At 36.9% G+C, this 22,068-nt stretch overlaps 2 protein-coding genes across 11 annotated transcripts in view; both read left to right on the top strand.

Annotated features, from left to right (window-relative positions):
- The window catches only part of cacna1ba (calcium channel, voltage-dependent, N type, alpha 1B subunit, a), a 117,229-nt gene extending 107,036 nt beyond the window's left edge, over positions 1 to 10,193 (top strand). For 9 of the 10 annotated variants that reach the window (XM_051893562.1, XM_051893558.1, XM_051893560.1 and 6 more), the window contains 7 exons: positions 165 to 304; positions 418 to 544; positions 630 to 740; positions 2,556 to 2,594; positions 3,134 to 3,344; positions 4,080 to 4,282; positions 6,554 to 10,193. In XM_051893562.1, coding sequence (XP_051749522.1) covers positions 165 to 304; positions 418 to 544; positions 630 to 740; positions 2,556 to 2,594; positions 3,134 to 3,344; positions 4,080 to 4,282; positions 6,554 to 7,084 — 1,362 coding nt within the window. In that variant the 3' untranslated portion in view covers positions 7,085 to 10,193. The remainder of the gene's footprint in view (positions 1 to 164; positions 305 to 417; positions 545 to 629; positions 741 to 2,555; positions 2,595 to 3,133; positions 3,345 to 4,079; positions 4,283 to 6,553) is intronic. The other variant, XM_051893559.1, reaches the window with a different exon arrangement.
- Positions 10,194 to 10,491: 298 nt separating this feature from the next.
- Positions 10,492 to 22,068, top strand: part of si:dkey-61l1.4 (collagen alpha-2(I) chain) — a 43,634-nt gene continuing 32,057 nt past the window's right edge. Inside the window, exon 1 of the mRNA XM_051895491.1 lies at positions 10,492 to 10,742. Within this exon, the coding sequence (XP_051751451.1) occupies positions 10,658 to 10,742 (85 nt within the window). The 5' untranslated portion in view covers positions 10,492 to 10,657. The remainder of the gene's footprint in view (positions 10,743 to 22,068) is intronic.

The following is a 22,068-nucleotide window of genomic DNA, read 5'->3' as shown; positions in this document are numbered from 1 at the left end:
TGTGATCCGATCGACCAAAACTCCTAATACCAGGTGTAAACAGGGCCTGAGAAACATAAATTCAAGGCTGTCTAATCTTCCAACTGGTAGTGAACTTTTTTTTTTTTTATCAGTTTTATCACTTTGAATGTATAACAATGTGCTTTGATTCTCTCTGTCCGAAGAATAAAGTCAGTGCTCTCTTAGAGCCCATTCTCCCACTAACTCACATACAAGACCAGGCCATGAACAGTGTAGATTTGGCCTCAGAGTTTCAAGCTCAGACCAGACCCAGCTCCACCACGCTCAATAACGGACGCACACAGTGAGCATACAATCCCTCCTGCATGCACATACAGTACACACTTGGATTAACCTGTTTGCCATGATGTTTTTCTACTCTAATATGCTCTTTCCTCTGTCAAATTCCATGTCCAGTCTTGACAACCCTATTAAAGGATCTTCATCCTGGGCCTCAGAGAAGTCCAAGGAGGTCCAACGGTCTAAACGACGGCCAATGTCCAGAGGTCAATCAGAGGATGCCTCAAATGCAAACACTGCCCAGGTGCTGTAAATAACAACATTGACTCTCTTTGACACAGTGTCTTTCTTTGATGCATATTCAATCCTTTATTATGTGCATGTAATAGGAGTCAGTAGAAATGATGAAGATGGAGAACAGTGCCAACACAGCGACCTCTGGCGGCCTTGAGGGCCAAGGACGTGCGGTATCCATGCCAAAACTCAATGCAGAAATGCAGGTATTCTTTTGGGTGAAGGTTTTGAAGTCAAACCTCTCTCTTGCTTAAAATCCTATACATATGCAAATAAGTGTTAAATGATGTGTCATTAAATAGAATATGGTTCTTGTATATGGTTTAATATGCTTCAGGGAACAATACAATTAGTCATTGATAGGTTGCCAGAACTGTGCCCTGGATCTTTTTTTTTTTGGCTTGTTCTGGCTAAGAGGAAGTGAACTGTCATATTAAGTAGACTCTCAAGAAAGAGGTTGAAATTACTTTTTGGTTAGTTTGAGATGGATTTAAAAATCTATCTTGATTTGAATACTGGATGGCATTGTTTTTATTTTAAATGTAATTTGCACAGAACCGGCTAAAAGGCTAAAGGGTTTTACTAATGGATTGTATTGTTTTGGGATCTCAACATTCAGTTTGCTTAATGTTATAGTATGTCAGAACGACAGCATCATTGGAAAAATAAATCTAAAATCATCTGAGTATGAAATTCACGTTCCATTTGGACTCTGCAAAAGACAATCCATCCATTAAAACTCATCAGGATATTCCTGCTATCAAATCACACCTAACCCACACCTCTCCAGTGCTAATGGGCTTCTCAGGCTCACTGAGTGCCTCTATTTCGCTCCTAAATTTGATTCCCATCCAAAACCAAATCTCTTTAAAGTGCTGGACTAACCGATAAGAGACATTAGATGCTGAATGTAACGTTTCAGCACCTGCTAATATGGCCAAATCCCTCTGATTTCTGCGGGGGAAATCCCTTCTCCACTGGCACCCAGCCATGTCCAGTCCTTCTGCTCGACGGATGAAAAGAGCCATATAACAGCCTCAAACACAGATTCATTTAAACCACAACCCAGAAACTCTGCAAAACTATGATATGTGGATGATCTGCAAAGACATTATGATTGACAAGTGTGTCTTTAGGAATGACTTGTGTTTGTCATGGATGGATAGAAGAGGATGGTTGATAAATGATGATATAGATTCCCAAAGGGAAGCTAAGCTTAGGTTGCTTCAAATAAAATAAATCAGTGCATGAAAATAACACAAACCATTTTTTAAGCATTCAGAACAATATTTTGACTTTTTCCTTTTACAAATGTGGGGTTTCAGTGTTCTTTTATTCAAAGCGATAAAGGTGAAGTGTGTAATAGAGTACTGCAGGAACGAGTTCTAAAACAAGTTAGCATTTTTACACTTCTGTTTCCACCATTCCAAAGTCAATGGGTTTCTTGAGCTCAAGACATTTTCATGTTTTATTCTGCAACATAAACTACATCAACAATACCTCACTCATGATTTTTTTTAAGCTTTTACATGTCTTGAAAAAGACAGTCGCTTAGTGGTGGTGACATTGAACTTTTTACTTCTGACAATTGTATTAGGGTTCAAAATTCATAAAAGTTGTTCATTTGTAAAGATTATCTTGCTAAAAAACAACAACAACAAAATGGAAGATCGAAGAATCTGGTCTCTGAGTTTATTTTTTGCAATAATCCATAGAAAAATCCTAATGTTTTTTTTTTTCTGTGCCGCTAGTAAATGTTGCAAAAATATTGATTATTTCCAAACATAAATATGTTTTTTAATTATCATTATTTGGCAATTCTGCTACTGGTGCAAAAATGGCACACTTCACCTTTAAGTGACTAAAATGAGTGACACATTATACCAGAACTGAGAAAATGGGCATGATTTAATGTGTTTCTTTACAGTCTATTTTCATGCAAGATGGTTTTTTTTTTTCTTCTTTTTTTCATGTCTTCTCTGCCCTTGGGCTCCATTTTGTCCTCTGACGTGTTTCATCAGAGGAGTCATTCCCGTCATTCTCCTGGGACGTTACTGGAAGTATGATCAACTTTTAAAATATTCAGTTTAATAGGAATATAATCTAGACGAGCAAGTTTTAAGATAAGAATCCAAGGTTAAGTTAAGTCACAGGTCTGTTTGTCTTCGGTGTCAGTAGGAATCTGAAGATTAGCAGCCTATTGTAATGCAAAACATGAAATCAAAGGAAGTCTAGTACTGTGACTCAAGAGTTAGTGACCTTTGATCATTTCAGACAGATTAAGAGGCACACCTGTGGATGGGAGTATAAATTGAGGGTCTAAGCCCAAAATGAGTGTTTCCTCAAATGGGATTAGCTCAGCTGCTACAGATGTTACACTGCCTCTGATACTTTGATACTATAATGATCCCTTACATCCGTACTGCGGTTTGGAGTTCATCCTTGTTTTGATGCATCTGAGATAAAATGGAGGTTTAGTGTACAAGACAATGTTATTATAGGCAATTTCAGTACAACATTCCTTGTAATATTCCAAGATAACAATGTCCAAAAGCATTCATCTGACTTCATCTAACCACCACCTTGTTTTCTTTCTCAGCCCATTCCTGATTCCCCTATGAGACGCTCTGCATCCACTTTTGCACCACAGCGCCCTCAGGAGGTGAATCTGAATGACTACATTTTGGAGAAACCAGTTCAAGAACGACATCATCACCATCACCATCATCATCGGTGCCATCATCGCAGGGAAAGAGAAAAGAAACAGAGATCTCTAGACAGGTCGCCTACTGACCAACACAAAGCTACAGGTAAATACACTTTCATTGCCATTAGATAAAAAGTAATAGTAAAAAATCAACTCAAAATTTAGCTGCATTAAGCAAAGCTGCACAATATTTTCATCTACAAATTTTTTATAGCGCTTGTTCAATTGATCCTAATCCCAGACAGGATTTGGTTGTGTTGTGGATCGGTGAAGTGCAGAAGCAGGGCCTGGTGTGAGAGCGTCCGGCCGCAGCTGGCCTCTATTAGCCAGATAAAAGGGGCTGACAGACATGCAGGCCCATGACCTGCTAATTTATGGTTACCTCTCAGCAGGCCAATTGAGAACAGGGAAGAAAAATTCAGAGACAGTCAGGTTTTTGACTGGAGTCTGTTGAAGAATGTGAAATCCAGAGGAAAGGGGAGACTGTGAGAGAGAGAGATCTGCCACAGCAGGACTCAATACCTCAAGAAATCCTGTTGTTTTGTTTTATTTTTCCTTTAATTTTCTTTAAAAAATCCACAGGGGGTCAAAAAATCCTGACCTTTTCTTAAGTTCAGCGACGACAATTGTACATTAATTAAAAATAAGAGCACTTTTTTCTCAGTTGTTAAAAAAGAAGTATTTTAGTTCTCACAAGTTTTTGAAGAGGACATGAGATATTGCAGTGTGTTCTGATTTCCACAAAACATTTTATCAATAATTATTTTGATTTGATTTGTTAAATATATCTAAATATCTAGCCTGAGAAACAAAATTTTCATTTTTGGTTGGTTCTCAGGCACAGCAGCTGACCTTGTAGAGGAGAGGCCACATGACCGGGGTCGCTCCCACGAGAGGAAGCACCATTCGTCTTCGGCAGAAAAGCAGCGGTATTACTCATGCGATCGCTATGGCAGTCGGGAACACTGTCCCAGCAAGTCTGCCGTGGCAAGCTGTGCCACCTCGCCCACTGAGGCCCAGGAGGCCAATCTCAACAAGCAGGTGGGACGGGGGGTGTCGAGACAGGACAGGGACATATGTTAAAAGGAAAGGTTGGGTCAGGGGTTAGAGACTGGGGAATGATCAGGGTATAAATGAAAGGATCTGATGAGCGCGATCAAATCAAAGACATCTTAGGGATTTGAGACAAGGTACAAATTAAATAATGATGAAGGCTGAAATCTGTGGTAAGTGCTGAGATGCATTATACAGTAATGAAGATAATGTACCAAGTTAAACACAAGTTAAGCTTCATGGACAGCATCTGTGTCCCTCAATATAGAAAAATATACAAAAAAGCAATTGTACAGTTGTACGCTTTGAGTGGAAGCCAATAGGGCAAGAGATTTTTAAAATAAACACTGTTTTAAAACACAAGTCTTTAAGACTTAAATATTATACACAATAACATGGGACAAATATGATGAAATGGCTTACCAAACTTATCTGCCTCTTTTAACTCCTGTTATGACCTTGTAACCTGGTATTTTTCACATGATGCATGCAAGAATACCAGAAAAGAAGGTGACATAACTTTTTGCAAATGACTGGAGCAAATTTCCACTAATAACTAGAATATTATCCGTAAAGTTTAAGATCCGGTCAGTACTGCCTAAGTATTTCCACTAAAATCTTATTTGAGTTTCCGGATTGTCTCAATCTGTGGTAGTAATGAACTCTTTTTGTCATATTAATAACGGGTGATCACAACTAATTATATTATATAATAATATAGTATATTTTATATATTATTCATTATAGTAAACCTTCATAATGCCTTTTAATTGCATTAATGTTAAAGTGTTTATTGTTTTTACAGACTGAGGGGCAAGTTTAATTATTGTCTGTAGAAGTAGAGCTCAACTTGTATTGAACCTGGAATATTCGTTTAAGGCATCCACCTTATTTTTCAAAGCAGAAGTAAGCTATTTCCTGTGAATGTGCAAGACTTACGATTTATTAGCTGCTGTAACTAGAAGAGTAACAAAGTGCAGTAAATGGTGAAACTATTTGCGCCACAAACCAGTGTGTTTATGGTTATGATAATAAATCAAAATAATTTGATAAATACCAGTCTGCAACATCAAGCAGGATAACATACTGTTTTTGAGCAGCTAAAATAGCCTCGCACATTCAAGGTAAAAAATAGCCGCACCCACTATTAAAAATTTCTGTCATTAAATACTCACCCTCATGTCGTGCCAAACCCGTAAGACCTTCGTTCACCTTCGGAGCACAAATTAAGATATTTTTGATGAAATCCAAGGGTTTCCAAACCACACATAGGCAGTAACGTCATTGCACCTTTTGAGGTCCAGAAAGGTAGTAAAGACATTGTTAAAATAGTCCATGTGACTACAGTGGTTCAACCTTAATGTTATGAAGCGACAAGAATACTTTTTGTGCGCAAAAACAAAACAAAAATAAAAACTTTATTTACCAATTTGAACTGTTGTCATACACTGTTGGCGTAGTGAACGCAATTCAGCGCTTCTGTGTTCTATGTCAGAACGCCGTATTCTCATTTCTTCATAACAGTAAGGTTGAGCCACTGTAGTCACATGGACTATTTTAACGATGTCTTTAATACCTTTCTGGACCTCAAATGTGTTATGACATTGCTGCTTATGTGTGGTTCAGAAACCCTCAGATTTCATCAAAAGTATTTTAATTCTTACTTTAGGAATTTCAGCTCTGTAAAGTCAGTTTAGCCGTTATATATTTTAGATTTAGATTTATATATTTTAAAGCGGAGAATGAGGCTATACGGTTAGATTCCTCTGCACAGGCTGCTGTTGGATTTTAAAGCTCTCAGGGCACCAATCACACAGTATGTTAGAAGAGCTGCTGTGAAACACTAAACATTCATACTCAAGCCATGAAGATAATAAGATATTATAGGATTTTTTTCCTTTAAAGTGTTTTACATTTTGTGATATAAACCTCATAAATGACAACGTAATTTTCTCTTCTCTTCGGCTGTAGTGCATCCACTCATAGGCTTTCACTTCTCTTTCTATTCTTCTTCCACACCATTTCTCTGTGCATTTGTCCGTCTTTTTTTTCTTTGTCTCCACTGTCATCTTCACTCTCTCCTTTTCGTTTTGTCCTGTTCGTCTTCCATCTTTTTCTGCTGTCTTGTCCAACATATTACTTTTCCTTTCTTTCTGTCCTTCCCTCCTTCCTCCTTTGGCTCCTGGTCCCTGTCTAACCTTTGGGCATTTCCCCCTCATCATTTTATTGTTTTGATTTGCCTGTTTAATTTTCATCTAGGGCAGTGGGTGGGCTAAGGGGAGCCCGGTGTTGTTGACCTCAGGGGCGAGCACTCCAAGCCGTGGGCGCAGACAGCTGCCCCAGACCCCCCTTACTCCTCGTCCCTCCGTGGCCTACAGGACTGCCAACTCCTCCCCTGTGCACTTTCTGGGCACACAGATGGGCTTGCTTCCCCCAAGTCCCGGCAGGCTGAGCCGCGGTCTGTCCGAGCACAACGCCCTATTATACAGCGGCTCCATCTCCAGCTCGCCGGCCCCCGTCAGTCGCATTAACTCAGAACCCTTCTTGGGCCCTCCGGACCACCCTGCCGGCCTCCAGCCCGAAGCCTACGCTGTCTTCCAAGAGGATCTGAGCGCTCAGACGAGCCGTTCTGCCCGGACAGTAGGGATACCGATCGTGACGATTCCCCCACCTCCCCAACAGCTGTTCCGCGGAGTTCCCAACGGATACCACTTCACCACGGGCCCCGGAACCAGCAGAGGACGGGCACGGCAGTACTACCCAGAGGGAGAGGTGGACGACTGGTGCTAGCATGGCTTTTATTTACACAACACATACAGTTGATGTTTTTGTTTTCAAATCATGATGAGTTTTATCATCTCTTATTTTGCAGGTGGTGTTAAATGCAGTAATACTTGTATTTGTTTTTCAATATCCAGGGGATAAAACATAAATGTACGCTTACAAAGCAGCAGATGTGAGATAAAGTCACCAATCCACCCGACTTTGATGTATTGCTGTCAGGCTAAATAGTTTGTGGGTGTGGTCTCTTTACAAACACATGAGATTGACAGTTGATATGAAAACACATGGTCTTTCTTCTAATCTTTGCCTTTCTAAGGGCAACAGATGCCAAAACATGCTTGTGTAACCTGGGAAAAGAGTGACCCACTGCTACAAATGAAGACCGCAATGGGCCTCTGGCCAGTTTTCCTTCAAAGCAAGCCTCTGAGATGCACTCTAAATGCAAATATCCCCTTGAAAATGTTACCTTAGCATTATAGCTGTAGCTTTTATGGAGAGAATCCTTTACAGAAGTGGCTGGAAATGCGATATGGTCCTCACTGCAGAACACAAGATCCACTTTACATATCCCTAAACCTACCCGTCTCCACCCCCTGGATCTAAACCTACCCATCTCCACCTCCTGGATCTGGATCCCACTTTACATATCCCTTAACCTACCCGACTTCGCCCCCTGGATCTCGAGTGTTCTGCAGTGAGGGGCTACTGGGAAATGCAAGCAACAATGTTTTTTTTTTTTTTTTCCAAAACGCACAATAGCAGTGCCCCCTATCGCCATCTAAGAGAATTACATGTTATTTCACACTGTTGCGAAAAGCAGATTGTTCGTTATGCTGCTGATGACCATTCCTCGCACATATCGTTGTGTGAAACCTTTGACAACCATAATGTACTTTGTTTTATATCAAATTGTACATATTTTATCTATTCATTATGTGCTTTTTGTATTGTAAAGACGAACGGTTTTACTTAAATCGCTTACGGCTTCACCATACTGTCAGGTCTACCGATTCTTCTTGACTGCTCCAGATGTTATTTACAAAGTGCCTAACCTTTTGAATATATTGTAGTAGTGATGCAACCTCAGCTTTTTTTAATGCATCAACACTTAATAGAGTGAACTGAACAAGCTCTAAGGGTTAAAAGGAACTACAAGGTGTTACGATCGCAGGCCTTAATTCAGAAGCAAAGACACAGTACCTTTGAATTCACATTAGGATTTTGAATGGAAATTACAGTATGATTGTTTGCTTTTTTAAATTCTTGTCTCCTTTTTTGTACAATTTTAGTACTAAATGGAATATTGAAAATTCCATTACCGAAAGCATATATTAGTATGGAGTAACTATTAAAAAACTGCAGTAGTTGTGTATTTGTCCTGACGGGGACTTTATAACCACAGTTATAAAATTGCATGTTAAAAAAAGTCTTCAATTCTTGATTGACCATGGTTATGAAACCAATATTTATGGTGTATATTTCCTGTCCTGATGAAGATGCTCAGACTGCATTGCTATTTGCCTTCTCTGTTTGGTCTTTTACGGTTAAATGCGAGGAATGAGAACCAATGAATTGTCACAAAGGAGTGAGCTTTGCTCATGTAGCAGATTTCCCGATGTGAGCGTGTGTTGTGTTGCGTTGAGTCGGGGTCCTGGCACCGGTACAGTAGGCTGATCTGTGTTAAGGTTAAACTTTCCCCCTCATGGCACTCCTCCAAGCAACCCCAGACACACATACACACTCACAGCTTTCATTTTGCCGCTGTTCCCCAGCTGCTGGCTGTATAGAAATATGGCCGACTCCTTTTATCACACCGGTAACATGAGAGGAATATTTAGCCACCTGAATGCCGAGGGTGTGGCGGTCTGAAAGAAGAAAAAACCTCTGTATCGGGATACTATACGGTCCAGGATCATTTCATGTGTTCCACATCAATATACATGAGTACATTACATGCTTGGAGAATTGTTTGGCTAGTCAGGTGATTCTTGGCCACTGATGTGTCAGGACTTTTGCTGACAGTGAATGTTCTTTCCTTTTTTTTTTTTTTTTTTTTTAAACATATATTTTCTTTACGTAGGGCTATGCAACAAGATGACACTTTGAAAAATATACTTCATTCATTTTGTAGCTTTACCTGCTGGGAAATCCAGATTCAGGCTTTAGCATGATAGTGACCAAATCTTTTTCTTTCTTTTTTTTTAAATAAAAAAACATCAAAAATGTATGAAAAAGTATATTTTAGAATGCATAAAGGCACAATGATTAAGAAGCAGAAATCAGCAAAAAAAATAAATAAAAATAAATAAATTAATAAATATATATATATATTAACAAAAAATTGCAAGTTTCTGTATGTGCATGCATCAGAGATGTCCAGTTTGTCAGGGGAAAAAAGAAAAATGTTGTTTCAAATCTACAGTCTGAACAACTGCTATTTTTCTACATACTCTGTGAGACTGAGGTTAAAGGATGTGCTGACATTTTGCTGATATTGTTACGAGTTGTTGCATTGTTCATGTGTAACTATGGAACAAATCTTTGCACTCCCAGCACATCCATCGATGTCCTTCGGCTTGTTGCCATAGTGGATCAAGCTTCAATCGAAAAACCCATTTCTTCAGCTTCTCTATGATTTGAAAAAACATCATATCCATCTACCAAACCTTTCATAATTTATTGCCAAAATCTGAAATACTCTTTTCCCCTGTACATCAACCAAGCTTAAATATGGCTGTTTCCAGAAAGATTAATGTTTGCATGGTCTAAAAATGTATGTGCATGTTGAAATACCCATGGTTTATCTTCGTACTTTTTGATACAGTGTATTCATTTTTGGTTTGATTTTTTTAAATGACCTTTGATATAAATTAGGGGATTTGTTGAAATAAAAAAATTAATTGTTGAAACATTTATAAATAATGGAAACAGTATTGAACTATGTTGACGGCTCCGTCCATGCATAAGAGCTGGGACATCCTTTATTTGAATTCTGCTGTTGACTAGTTTGTTGCCTGATTTCTGTTCCATGGCCAGACTTTGAAATCTGCAGTTGTTTCTACTATAACATTTTGTATGAATCTAAGTCCTTGAATTAAAAAAAAATGAACTCAAATGATACAGATTTGTGGTTTATTAGATATGTCTTGGAAATCTGCATGTTACATTTTAACTACACTCATATCGATTACTTTCTAAAGGGGCAAAATACTGTATATGATATCTGCAGCAGCATAGTGTATCTTACTTTTGATTGATGATGCTACAGATTGATCAAAGCATGAAACTGTACAGGAGTGGCAAGGTGAATCAAGGTTCCACCTGTCTGGAGGTTTTTTGGGATCTCATTGGCTGGTTCGTGTAATGTGGGCGGGGTTTAATAGGGATGATTGGGAAGAGTGCACTTGCAGAGCAAGACTTCTAGAAGTAGACTGATAACAGATATCACGCTCAGTACTTCTGTAAACTTTCCAACACCAACACATAAGCTTTTAGGCTATAATTTATTTTAATGATTTTTCCCCCCTCAACATTTCCATCATCTTACCAGCACTGGAAGAAGAACACTGGTTTCCAAAGATGTGGTTCATTTTATCAATGTGTGCGCTGGTTAAAGCTTTTCATGCAGACTTCTCTGAAACAGGATCTGGTGCTCCGGACTCAGGTAAGAACAGAGCGGAAACACTTCACCTGCCATCGCTTGCGTGTAGTAGTGTAAACAAAACATTTAGCATTCAGTTTTCGTATTACATAACTATTTTAATATAATTTTAAATTAGGTTAAAGTGCATTTACCTCACTAACTGACACATTTTACTTTTTATTATCTAATTGACAACCTAAAATTAACGTCCATGTGATTAGACCGGACTTCTGTTAATTCGTGGAGTTTTACGTCTGAAATCATACGCTCATAATGCAAAATATGCTCTTATAAGAGACACAATCGGTCTTTGCATGGTTTATGGACATTTCTGATCCTTTCAATATAATATTTTAACTCTTTGGATTTACCAGTGCAGTTGTGTCATGTAGTACTATCCACATTATCCCGAGGGGGCGATGTAGTAACGTTTATAAATCTATTCTCTAATTGTACATTAATTTTTTGTCGTGTTGAGCTCACTTGGTATTTAAAGATTTAACCATTACACTATATAGTATTTCAAACGAAGATGAATTCTGTGTTGATGGTAAAGCTCATGGCATGATTGTCCTGTCAACAGCTGTTGAACATATTTCTTTGTGAAAAGCCATAACTGCATTCTTTTTTTTTTTTTTTTTTTTATATAAATTTTTCCAGAAGTCTGTTCCACAGTCTTGTACCACCATGCCACAATTTGTGCTTAAAGGCATCCATATGTGAAAGGAATCTGATTTGGTTTTTCTAATTGAGCTTATGTTACAACTGTTTCTCATGGGCCCTATTTCAGGCACCTGTCTTCTCAATGGTTGGAGAATATTGCGTATAATCTGGGGATTATTAGAACGGGTCTGCAGAACCCATTATGTGATCAGTGCAGTAATATGTTTTACAAGATTCAATAAGATGTGCCATTCATGAGCCTGTGTTCATTTATCTGATGAATATTTTGATTTTCATTCACTAGGCCTCATAAAATTTATTCACAGTGCCTTTATCACAATCAACACCTGCAACATTTTCAAAGTCAGACAGGTACATTAGGTCCATATAGATACAGGAGATGTATTTAAGCCCTGAGTTACATAATTGAAGAGTTTAGAGATGATTGACAATGGTCAGGTCTCTGTATTATTATTATTTTATTTATTTTTGGGGGGACATTCTAGTTTTACTTGAAATTTGGAGCACATTTTGCTTTTATTTGGCCATGTGTGCTACTTTGATCTTGTCTAACTTTCAGAATGTGCAGATGTCTTTTTAAAAGCCCTGTCTGAGCGTTGTCTATAGATAATAATGTATCTTGTCATTTTATGACTTTTTGGCAAGGATTTTCAACAGGAGGTCAATTACTGTTTGATCTCAAACAATGAAAAGGTAATGCATTGTATATATATACACAATATGTTCAATTTGTGCAATATGTTGATCTTCAACCAAAGCTAAATAAGTTCAAATAAATATTTCATTCCCTCTCATGTTAAAATAAAAATGTCATGTGAAAAGTTTGGGGTCGATAAGATTGTTTAATGTATTTAAATCTCTTATGCTCACCAAGACTGCATTTATTTAATCAAAAATACAGTTAGAAATAGAAATATTATTACATATTTTATTATTACATATTCTAATATTCTATTTTTAATATATTTTAAAATGCAATTTATTCCTGTAATGGCTAAGCTGAATTTTCAGCAGCCATTACTCCAGTCCTCAGTGTCACATGATCCTTCAGAAATCATTCTAATATGCTAATTTGGTGCTCAAGAAACATGTTGTTCATATGTTTCATATCAATGTTGAAAACAGTTTTGCTCCTTAATATTTTTGTGAAAAAAATGTGGTGATATTTTTTTCAGGATTATTTTAATACACTCTAAAAAAATAACTAAAAAAAACGAAACAAATTTACACAGTAAAATACCGTTTTCCACTGAAACAGTAATATACCGTAAAACAATGCATTCTGGGTAATATTATTTGTCGTTTTCGAGAAAGTAACCTATAGGCGACAAATAATATTACCCAGAATGCATTGTTTTTACAGTATATTACTTCTGTATATTACAATGCATTCTGTATATCACAATGCATTCTGGGTAATATTATTTGTCGTTTTTCAAGAAAGTAGCCTATAGGCCTCTTTTCATAAAACAACAAATATTGCCCAGAATGCGTTGTTTTTTGATATAATACTGTTTCAATGGAAAACGGTATTTTACCGTGTAAATTTGTTTCGTATTTTTTAGAGTGTAGAAAGTTCAAGAACAGCATTTATTTGAAATAGAAATCGTATGTAATGTTCTAAATGTATTTACTATCGCTTTTGATCCATTTAATGCATCCTTGCTGAATAAAAGTATGCATTTAAAAAAAAAAAAAAAAAAAACTATCTGACCCCAAATTTTGAATGGTGGTGTACATGTGTGTATAGTTGCCAGTTGACGTCCTGTGGTGCGACATGTTATACTCCATCTAAAATTATTAGACAAAAAAAACACAGAGTAAAGAAACAGGTCATATTGTTCTAAACACATTCCAACCCCCCCCCCCCCCCCCCCAAACACTGTGTAACATCTTTTACTGTATTCTAATAACTCTCAGCCAGCATTAGCCAAGCATGTCCCTACTCCATCATTACAGTGAGAACATCAGCTGTGTGCATGATGTCACAGTGTTAATAGATGGATTGGCTGTCAAATGCGAGGTTATGGTCTGTTTGCTCTGAACACAGTGCTTTCTTTCTTTTCATTTTGACTGTAAATCAAAACTCTAGTGAGTCTGTCTCTGTGAGGTGGCTTCAGGCAGGGAGCCATAGTAGCATATATAATTAATGTTGTCCCTGATTGATAACCATGCCTTTGGTGAGCAGCCAGGGTGAAACAAGCCCCCTAAACCTTACTGATTATTTGTCTGAAGGCTGTAGCATTACTGTAAGGACATTGCAGGCTGGCTGTCTGGGCTGCAGCCATGGAGACTAGACCTAATCTGGACAGTGTTACTCTTATCACATCACATCAGTAGCCAAGAAGTAGAGAGCTGAATCTGTGCCTTTATAGTAAAATGTGCACATGATTTCACTTAGCTATGTTTTTAAACTATGAGAGAGATTTCTGGATTTTCCATTATACAGCATGGAAGTAGAGGTTCAGATTTGTAGATTTGCAGCACTCCGAGTTCTCTTTCTTTCTTTCTTTCTTTCTTTCTTTCGTGAAACACAAAATCTTGATTTTTATGATCCTATCCACACCAGTATTTCACTTTAAATATTCTGTAGTGTCTAAATCATTGATGTACAGGAAGTATTTTATTTCTATTAATTTCCTCCAGAAGCATTAACAAATCTTAAATAAAGAGCCCTCTTTCCCATGGTGAAAGCATGGGATTGCAAAGTCATTATGTTGGAGTGAGCAGTAACCTTTGCAATTTCCTTTCCCATGGAAACAGTGACTTCTCCAGTTCTCCAGGATTGTGGGTAGTGTAGTGCTTGTCTAGTAATTTGGAAATGAAATACAATTTTTTAAAAAAATGTAGTTGAAATCATGATGTCTTATGGCTTATACGGAAGCATGTACTGTACCATCGTTTAACACTGTCAGACCTCACGTTAGGTTTGTTTTGAAAGGACTATAAATTATTGCTTAAACTTTTCTGTTGAGAGGCGTCTTGAAATTGACATAGAGTTTGATGCAGTTGCCTAGGGTCTAGGACAGTGTTTCGCTACCTTTTTGACTCCAAGGCCTCCAAGTCAACTGCTCACCCCTCCCTTTCGAAGCACATAGAGAAGCTGTGTTGGCCGACACCAGACAAAGATGTTGTCGTCTGAGACAGCAGAGAGTAGCCAGTCAAGCAATGAGGTTTCTTCTTACTTCTAACAAAGAACGGCCTCTGCTTGTAATAAACCAGATGACGACTACTACTACTTCTTCTTCTTCTACTTCTTCTTTGAAAGAAAATGGATAGAAATGGCTCATTCTAAGGTAATAAAAACATAACGGTTCATTATGTAATGTCTTTATACCCCACTGAAAACATAGTTATGTATATTATATTGCATTTCTGTCAATAGATCCTCCTAAATATTACACACTGGACCTTTTAAAAGATCACAATCTTTATTCAAACACCCTCGCGATCTCATTCCTAAATGACAACAATTCGCTTGTGTTTATTATTAAACCTCTGTCGCTGCTGCCGACCCAGAGTGAACAGTTGTCGTGAAACAGCTTCACGGTCTATTCAAACACACAGTATTTTGTGTTACCGATATTCATATTATCACAGAACTGGTGGGATATAAACTAGTTTGGATATAAACACTGATGTCTACAGTAGCGATCAAATAGAGCAAATTAAAGTAATGTGGCGCTTCAAATAACGATTGTATCAATTAGCCATTGAATCATTCATTCAGATTTTTTTTTTTTTTTTTTTTCAAAATTCAGATTGATTAAACATTTTAAATAGACTGCAGCAATTAACATTTTGTCAGAACCTCTAGTAAATTACATGTAATTTTGTTTAGTAGTTTGTTCAGAATCGTGGGAGAATCCATAATCTGTTTGAAACAATTTCTCAATTTATCCAGAATCGTGTGGCTCTAATAGACCCTATTCATAAAATGTATAGGAAATATAGATTTTATTCATTTTCATGACTTTTCCAGGGCTAATCCTTTTTTTTTTTTTTTAAACCAATCTTGGTTCTTCAAAGACAAAAACACTGTTTTTGAGGGGGTGAATTACAATAAGATATCTTACTTTTAGTTGTTTTAGCTTATTTTAATGCTTGTTTTGTATTAGTTAAAATTATTTTAGGTCATCCTGAGTCCTCCTCAAGTTTGCTGAGGCCCCCAAGTGGGCCCCGGCATTAAGTAAATAAACAAAGTTGCAATAGACTTTTCTTTCCTATTGTGATGTATACTCGAGTGAAACGGCTTCTCGAACAAGAAAAAATATATAGGGCAGGACTTGATTTTGTCCATCAAAAATTGATTGGATCATCGGATTGTTATTCCATAAAAAAAAAAAAAAAATGTCCATTTTGATTTCATGGTAAATTTTAGAGTCACGATGAAACTGAAGTAGTGACAGATCGTTTCTATCATTTTGTGACGTATATCTGAGTGTAGCAGACTAACAGAAAAGGAAAAAAAATGTAGGACGCGGCCTGGATTGGTTCTGTGCATTAGTTGTTGATTGGCTTTTGAGATCGCATAAAAAAATGGAGACAGATTAATGTAAGCTTAAAAATGAAAAAATTTAAACCTACATGGATGAATAGTTCACAATAAGATCTATGAATTGCATTTAGAAAATAAATAGGGTGAAATTTAATTTCATGTCGACTTAAGGGTGCTTTGATGGCTCTCAGGTCAGTATAACAATGATGTTGCATTTCATTAAGATCATTTAATATGAAGATCATTTAATATTTAATACAGTTAATATTGCGATTTGTTGCCAACGTCCCTATTAATATAAGCATCAAACTTGCGTGGATCCCGCTTATTTTTTTTTTCCTTCGACTTAGCATGGATCGGAATCCTGTGGGCGCCCCTGGACGTTTCTGACGCCAGTCATTTGGCTCTCAAAACACTGATTTGATTAGTGAGAAATTCACTCTTAAAGCAACATTTGGCAGAATTTCAGTGTGCGGTTGATTTGTGGCTGGTGGACAGGAACAGGCCTGTTAACTCTGTAAGGAAAGTCAGAGTGGATAATGACGCTCTTTGGGTTTTCTTGGCACTGTCTTTTCTTCAGGGAAACCTTGAAGTCCTGTCTGCCATGCTGCTTCGAGATTGCTCTATTACATTAATCCATTGAGACGGCTATGCCTATCAGACCTGTCAAGTAAAGTGAAGTCTGTTTCATGTGATGTAACATACATTTTTAGTCTGTGTATATCACAGTTTGAGATCATCATTTTAGTTAGAATCGTATTCTGGACAATCCATTTCTCTGAGCTGATCTATTACCCACTTTATGTCGACTTAAGAGTCCATCTGCATCTCGTCTTGGAACATTTTGAGATGTCAAGCAAATACTCTCACCTTAAAGGAATGACATTTTCAGCTTTTTCTAACAATTCCAGTTGTTTTGTCATGGCTTGTCTGGCAGTTGGAGAGTTATTTGCTTTTGTTTTGAGAATAGTGAGAAGGAGAGATGCATGTCTAGAAGGGCTTAGGACAACAGTGGTGTTAAAGATGCTGTAAGCAATTTCTTTATTTACTTAAAATGTCCCATTATGTGACAGATATCAGAGACATTACATTTTGCAGCAAAATGCTTGCAATCTCTTGCAACACCTATAAGTAGGGCTGCGATGATACACCCATCTCCTGATTCAACACTATCACGATACTTTGGGCACATTACATTTGATTAAAATCTGCTTTCCCATTGAAATTCTGTTTTTGTAAATTAGGCCAGATGATGGTATGTATATCATACTGTACACTATCCTGTATTATAAACCTTTTAATGAAAAGCCCTTCAGATCTTCACTTCTATCCTTTGCGCTTTTATTCATTGTCAGGGTCGATGCATTGTTGAATTGAATCCAACAAGATACCAATCCAAAATGGGTTTGGGGTTGTTGGGCAAGTGGCCAGGAGTCTCTTTGATAAACTTCTATCAGCCTGTATACATCCTGTGTGTTCAGTGCTCTGTATTCATTAGGAGCTGGAATGTGTACCTTACTACTGTACCACATCCTATAGAGAGCTGAAACCCTGTCCTTCATCACAGAATGTGCCCAGACTAACCTACAGCCAGAGCTGTCACCACTGCAGCGCAGCAGACCTCTGGGGTTACTGGTCAAGGGGAACTCAATATGAAAGGACACTATTTCTTTATTTCAATATTATCCGGTTGTACTTAGCTTCTTTGTTATAGCCGTCAGTGTTTTCTGTTGTGAGTTCTTTGTCTGTGTGGAGAAATGAATCGAATGACACAAACTTGTCAGACTATTTAAAGGATAGTTCACCAAAATAATAATCCATCATTCACTAGTCTTTTTGAAATGTTTTTTTTTTTTTCCCCTTCTTTTTGTGAAATAAGATGATTTAAGAGTTTGGTGATATTTTTGTGAAGATCTTCTTTTATTAACATCATTTTGGTCTGTTGCTCATGCACACAACGCTATTGTATGGTTTCAAGAAAACTGAAACATAGCAAAAGTGTATAGTTATATGGTGTTCCTACTACTATTAGTTGTATGATAAAAGAAGAGCCTGGGTATTCTGCTATTTCTGTGAAATAAGAGAAAATCATATGGGAATGAAATGAGGCTATGTGGATGAGGACAGATTTTTAATTTTTCAGTTTTAACTTTGCTTGACAATGGAATGTGTAGAAATCTGGAGAAATGCATTTTCTACAGGTTGACAAGGTAAATACTGTGTAAAAGTGATAATGAGTTGTGAATTTACTGCCTGATGTGAGTAAGGATTTTCACCTCAGCTTCCTGCTGTGCAACATCTTGAAATCTCTTCCATCCTGTGTGTTCTGACATGAATCCCTGAGGAGTTTGGAAAAGAAACTGGTGAATCTTTTTTTTTTTTTCTTCACCAGATTTTCCAACCATTGTTATAACTAGGTTGTTTAGCTTGTATTCAGCTTTTTTTCCCCAGTTCTACAAAATATATTGTTCCATTTGATTGAGTCTAAAATTCACAGCTTCAGTGACTGATTCTTAAAATACTGTATGCAGAGTCTCACTATATGAAGCCATGGTTTTCAGTGTTTGACCAACATTTTCACAACTTAACATGGAAACATGAACTCAGTGTGAGAGCTGCTATTAAAGTAGGTTGATATCATGACGTATTTGACAACTTGATTAATAATTCAGAAATTACTGTCATTATTCACAAAGGGAAACTATTTGTGTGTAATGCCACCTGTGAAAATACTCATTCGAACCCTCAGAGCTCAGACATGACCTTATCAGAAATTGCTCGTATTTTTTTGCTTTATTAATCTAATTGTTAATTCAGACTTAAACTGTTTCAAATCTGACATTGAGATTCACAGGAACAAGTTATTTAGCAAAACCAACATGTGAATATATATTGTAATATTTAATGTATTTAATGCTTAACACAAATTGTGACACTTCCACCACTTTTCGAACCAAGAAGTTTTATAAATGCTTAAAATGTAATTTCCAATAATGCTATTAAACACAATATAACGTTGAACTGACATTTGTTAGTTTTTTTTTTTTCTATGAAGTCCACAATGCCAAAGTGCCCATTGTTGAAGAAACAGCCACAGACAAACTGATTCTGTAAGTAATTAGAAAACTGAGGCAAAGACATTGCTCTGATTTAGGTGCCCCAGAGGAATATAAATGTTATCAGCACATAGACCAGGATGGAAAAAGAAAGATTAAATGCCTTTCAAAACATCCTGAAACTCTGTGAATGTTGATCATCGAGCCATGCCTAATTCCTTAATGTGTTTCCTAATTGCCTAAACAGGACAGAGCTGAAGTGTGTTTAGGGAACAATTCTTCACAGGCTTTAATGAGTCTTCCTCACTCCCTGTCTGCCACACATAACCAGACCCCATTAAATATTATGGGGGTCAGTTCATGTTTTTAAAAGTTCATGCTGTTGATTTGCCAATCTTCTCTCATTCAGATGTGCATATGACACAGCATTTCTGATTAAGAACATTTATTCATTATCCCTGCTGAAATAATTTTTATGCTGGTCCAGACTGGTTTTTGTTGTTTTGGTGTTGTGCTAGTTGGGTAAACGGCACAGTCTTTTTGATAAATATGGTTGGTATAGGACATATTGGAATATGAAGTAATTACTGGTACTTCTTTTGGTTGCTTCTCGTTTAAGCGTACTTGTGGATTTTGATTACTCAGGGTCACCCTGCAATGTTAAAATATTTTTCCACCTTCAAGGGGGGAAATGAAAAGTGCTTTAAGAGGTTGAGTTTTAGGTGAAGGCGACAGAATGTCCAGAAGATTTTATTACCTGCCAGTGTGAGTTAGAATGCTGTTACATTTACCATTGTTCGGCGAACTTTAATAGGTGAAATCCAGTCATTTCAATAGGAATCTGTACAATCTGGAATTTCACGTAAGGGTGAAAGATTTCGCCTCACAGATTTCCGCAAAGGGTTCAAGTTGGTAATGTGGATTTGGCCATGCAGAGGCTATTTTCAAAGAAATCACCACTAGAGAAATCTTTTACTTTTAAGAATTCATTTCCCTCCGTTTGGGTGTCAGGCGGCGTCCCATCTTCAACCTCATAATGAAAGGGATACAAACCCTCAGTCCTTCTCTGATTACACTTCACAGTACAATTGGAAGAAAGGAAACCACTTAGGAAATGGAGTCTCATCCTTCTTTATTCTGTAATTGCTACCGCAAGACTTTTGTTAAGCGACCCGTCCATGTAAATGAAACACAAACTGGCATAAGGGGGGTTAATTGGGCATTAAATGGGAAATAAATGTAGCTAAACAACAGACCTGAATCTGGGAGCATGCTGGAAATTACAGATTGGCATTCAATATCCAGTTCCTGTGGAAACAACAGACAGGTAATTCGAGAGGGAAGGGGAAACATTTTTTTAAATAGGGTTTCTTATTTTTAGTAGTGTTTATTTTTTTTTTTTTTTTTTTTTTTTACATTAATGCAACTACAGTTAATTTCATCAATCCAAGTGACATTTTGCTGCCTCATGCAGTAAATGTGTTGTTGTTGTCACACAATGTAAAACATATGAGCAATTGAGTCTGCATCTTACTGTATGTGTTTAATGCATGAAACTTTTAAAGGGTTTTTATTTTGAAGGATTTACCAGCAACTTTAAATTAACTTCTGACAGCTTAGACAGTTTTGTTTAGAAGAAATCTTTGCATCTTTTTGTTGACTAATATCAACGTCATATATGAAATCAGAGCATATAATAAAATATATTAGTGAAATATAAGATATTTGATGTAAAAATCAAAATCTATGTTGCATTCAAATGTTTTATGGGATTTTAAGAGACTTTAACCTGTTGAACATTGCACACACAAGTGAAATGAAACAATAGAGTATGACAATATATAATATGACAAAGATGTAAGCTATTTGAGATTGAAATTGATATTTAAGATATTTTCATTTTTGATGTTATGACAGTCAAGCATAATTACCCCTGTGACAATTCTCATTACTGTTATTGTCCAGATTTTTAAAAAAAAATAATTCTTATTAGAATGCTCACTAAAATACTGTAATGCAATGATTGTACAAATGATTGTAAATACTTTAGAATTTAAATATTTTTGCAAAAATATCACAAAAAGGCCGGGATGAAATTCCACGAATGTCACATTTCATCCTTTGTGTAAGCAAAGCACAACACTGATATGTACATGGATATTAATGACTGTGTCTGATGAATGCTTGTTCAGCTGTGCTCTAGGAGGAGGCATGAGTACCCACTGACCCTTCACAGACTTGATCTTAGACAATTTTGTCGCTTTTCTAAACATTCTCATTCTTAACATGGTTTGGTGTGTGTTAGTCATAGATCAGCATATGTGAACAATGAATACCTGCAAAACACAATTACTACAAGCTAAGGTGGGAAAGGGAATGTCAGTTTTGCACATGGTCTCAAGATGTTAGATCATTTCTCCCCTTTAACCTGTTCAAGTCACTCCATTTTCTTTGAAAGTGATGCACACTTCTGATCTGGCTCCGCTCTAACCCCATAGACATCATATTGAGCTGTTTAAAGTCTTGTGTTACAGCCATGTGGTCTGTATGTTATGGGGTGATGCACGCTTCCCTTTGAAGTCCTGCAAAACTTTCACTGCAAAGAAACTGATTTTGTTAATCAATGTTTGCATATAATCTTAAACTCAACTTTTAAGTAACTTATAAACTACCTTTTTCTATCATCTAACCTGACCCCCGGCCCCTACCCCTAAACATAAACCTAACCTATAAACAATGGTTAATAATTAACTAGTGAGCTCTGGCTCACTAGTTGGTGTTCAACAAGTTTCTCCTTATTAATGAGTAAATTTTTTTTTTTTTTTTTTTTTTTAACATTTAAGGATATTTTGGAACTCACAAGTATAGTAAAAACCTACACACAGACACACACACTGGGTTTCCATGTTTTATGGGGGTGATTTTTTTTTTTTTTTACTGTACTAACTGTATATTCTGTCCCCTGCCCCTAAACCTACCCATCACAGAAAGCTTTCTGCATCTCTCCTTAAAAAAAAAAAAAACATAATTTAGTATGATTTAAAGGCTGTTTTCCTTATGTGGACCAAAAATGTGCCCACAAGGTCAAAATAGATTATAGATTATAGAT

The sequence above is a fragment of the Ctenopharyngodon idella genome, chromosome 5 (assembly GCF_019924925.1).
Source record: "Ctenopharyngodon idella isolate HZGC_01 chromosome 5, HZGC01, whole genome shotgun sequence".
NCBI classification, from domain to species: domain Eukaryota; kingdom Metazoa; phylum Chordata; class Actinopteri; order Cypriniformes; family Xenocyprididae; genus Ctenopharyngodon; species Ctenopharyngodon idella.
The sequence above is the reverse complement of the archived record's forward strand: the minus strand, read 5'-3'. Positions and strand labels throughout refer to the sequence as shown.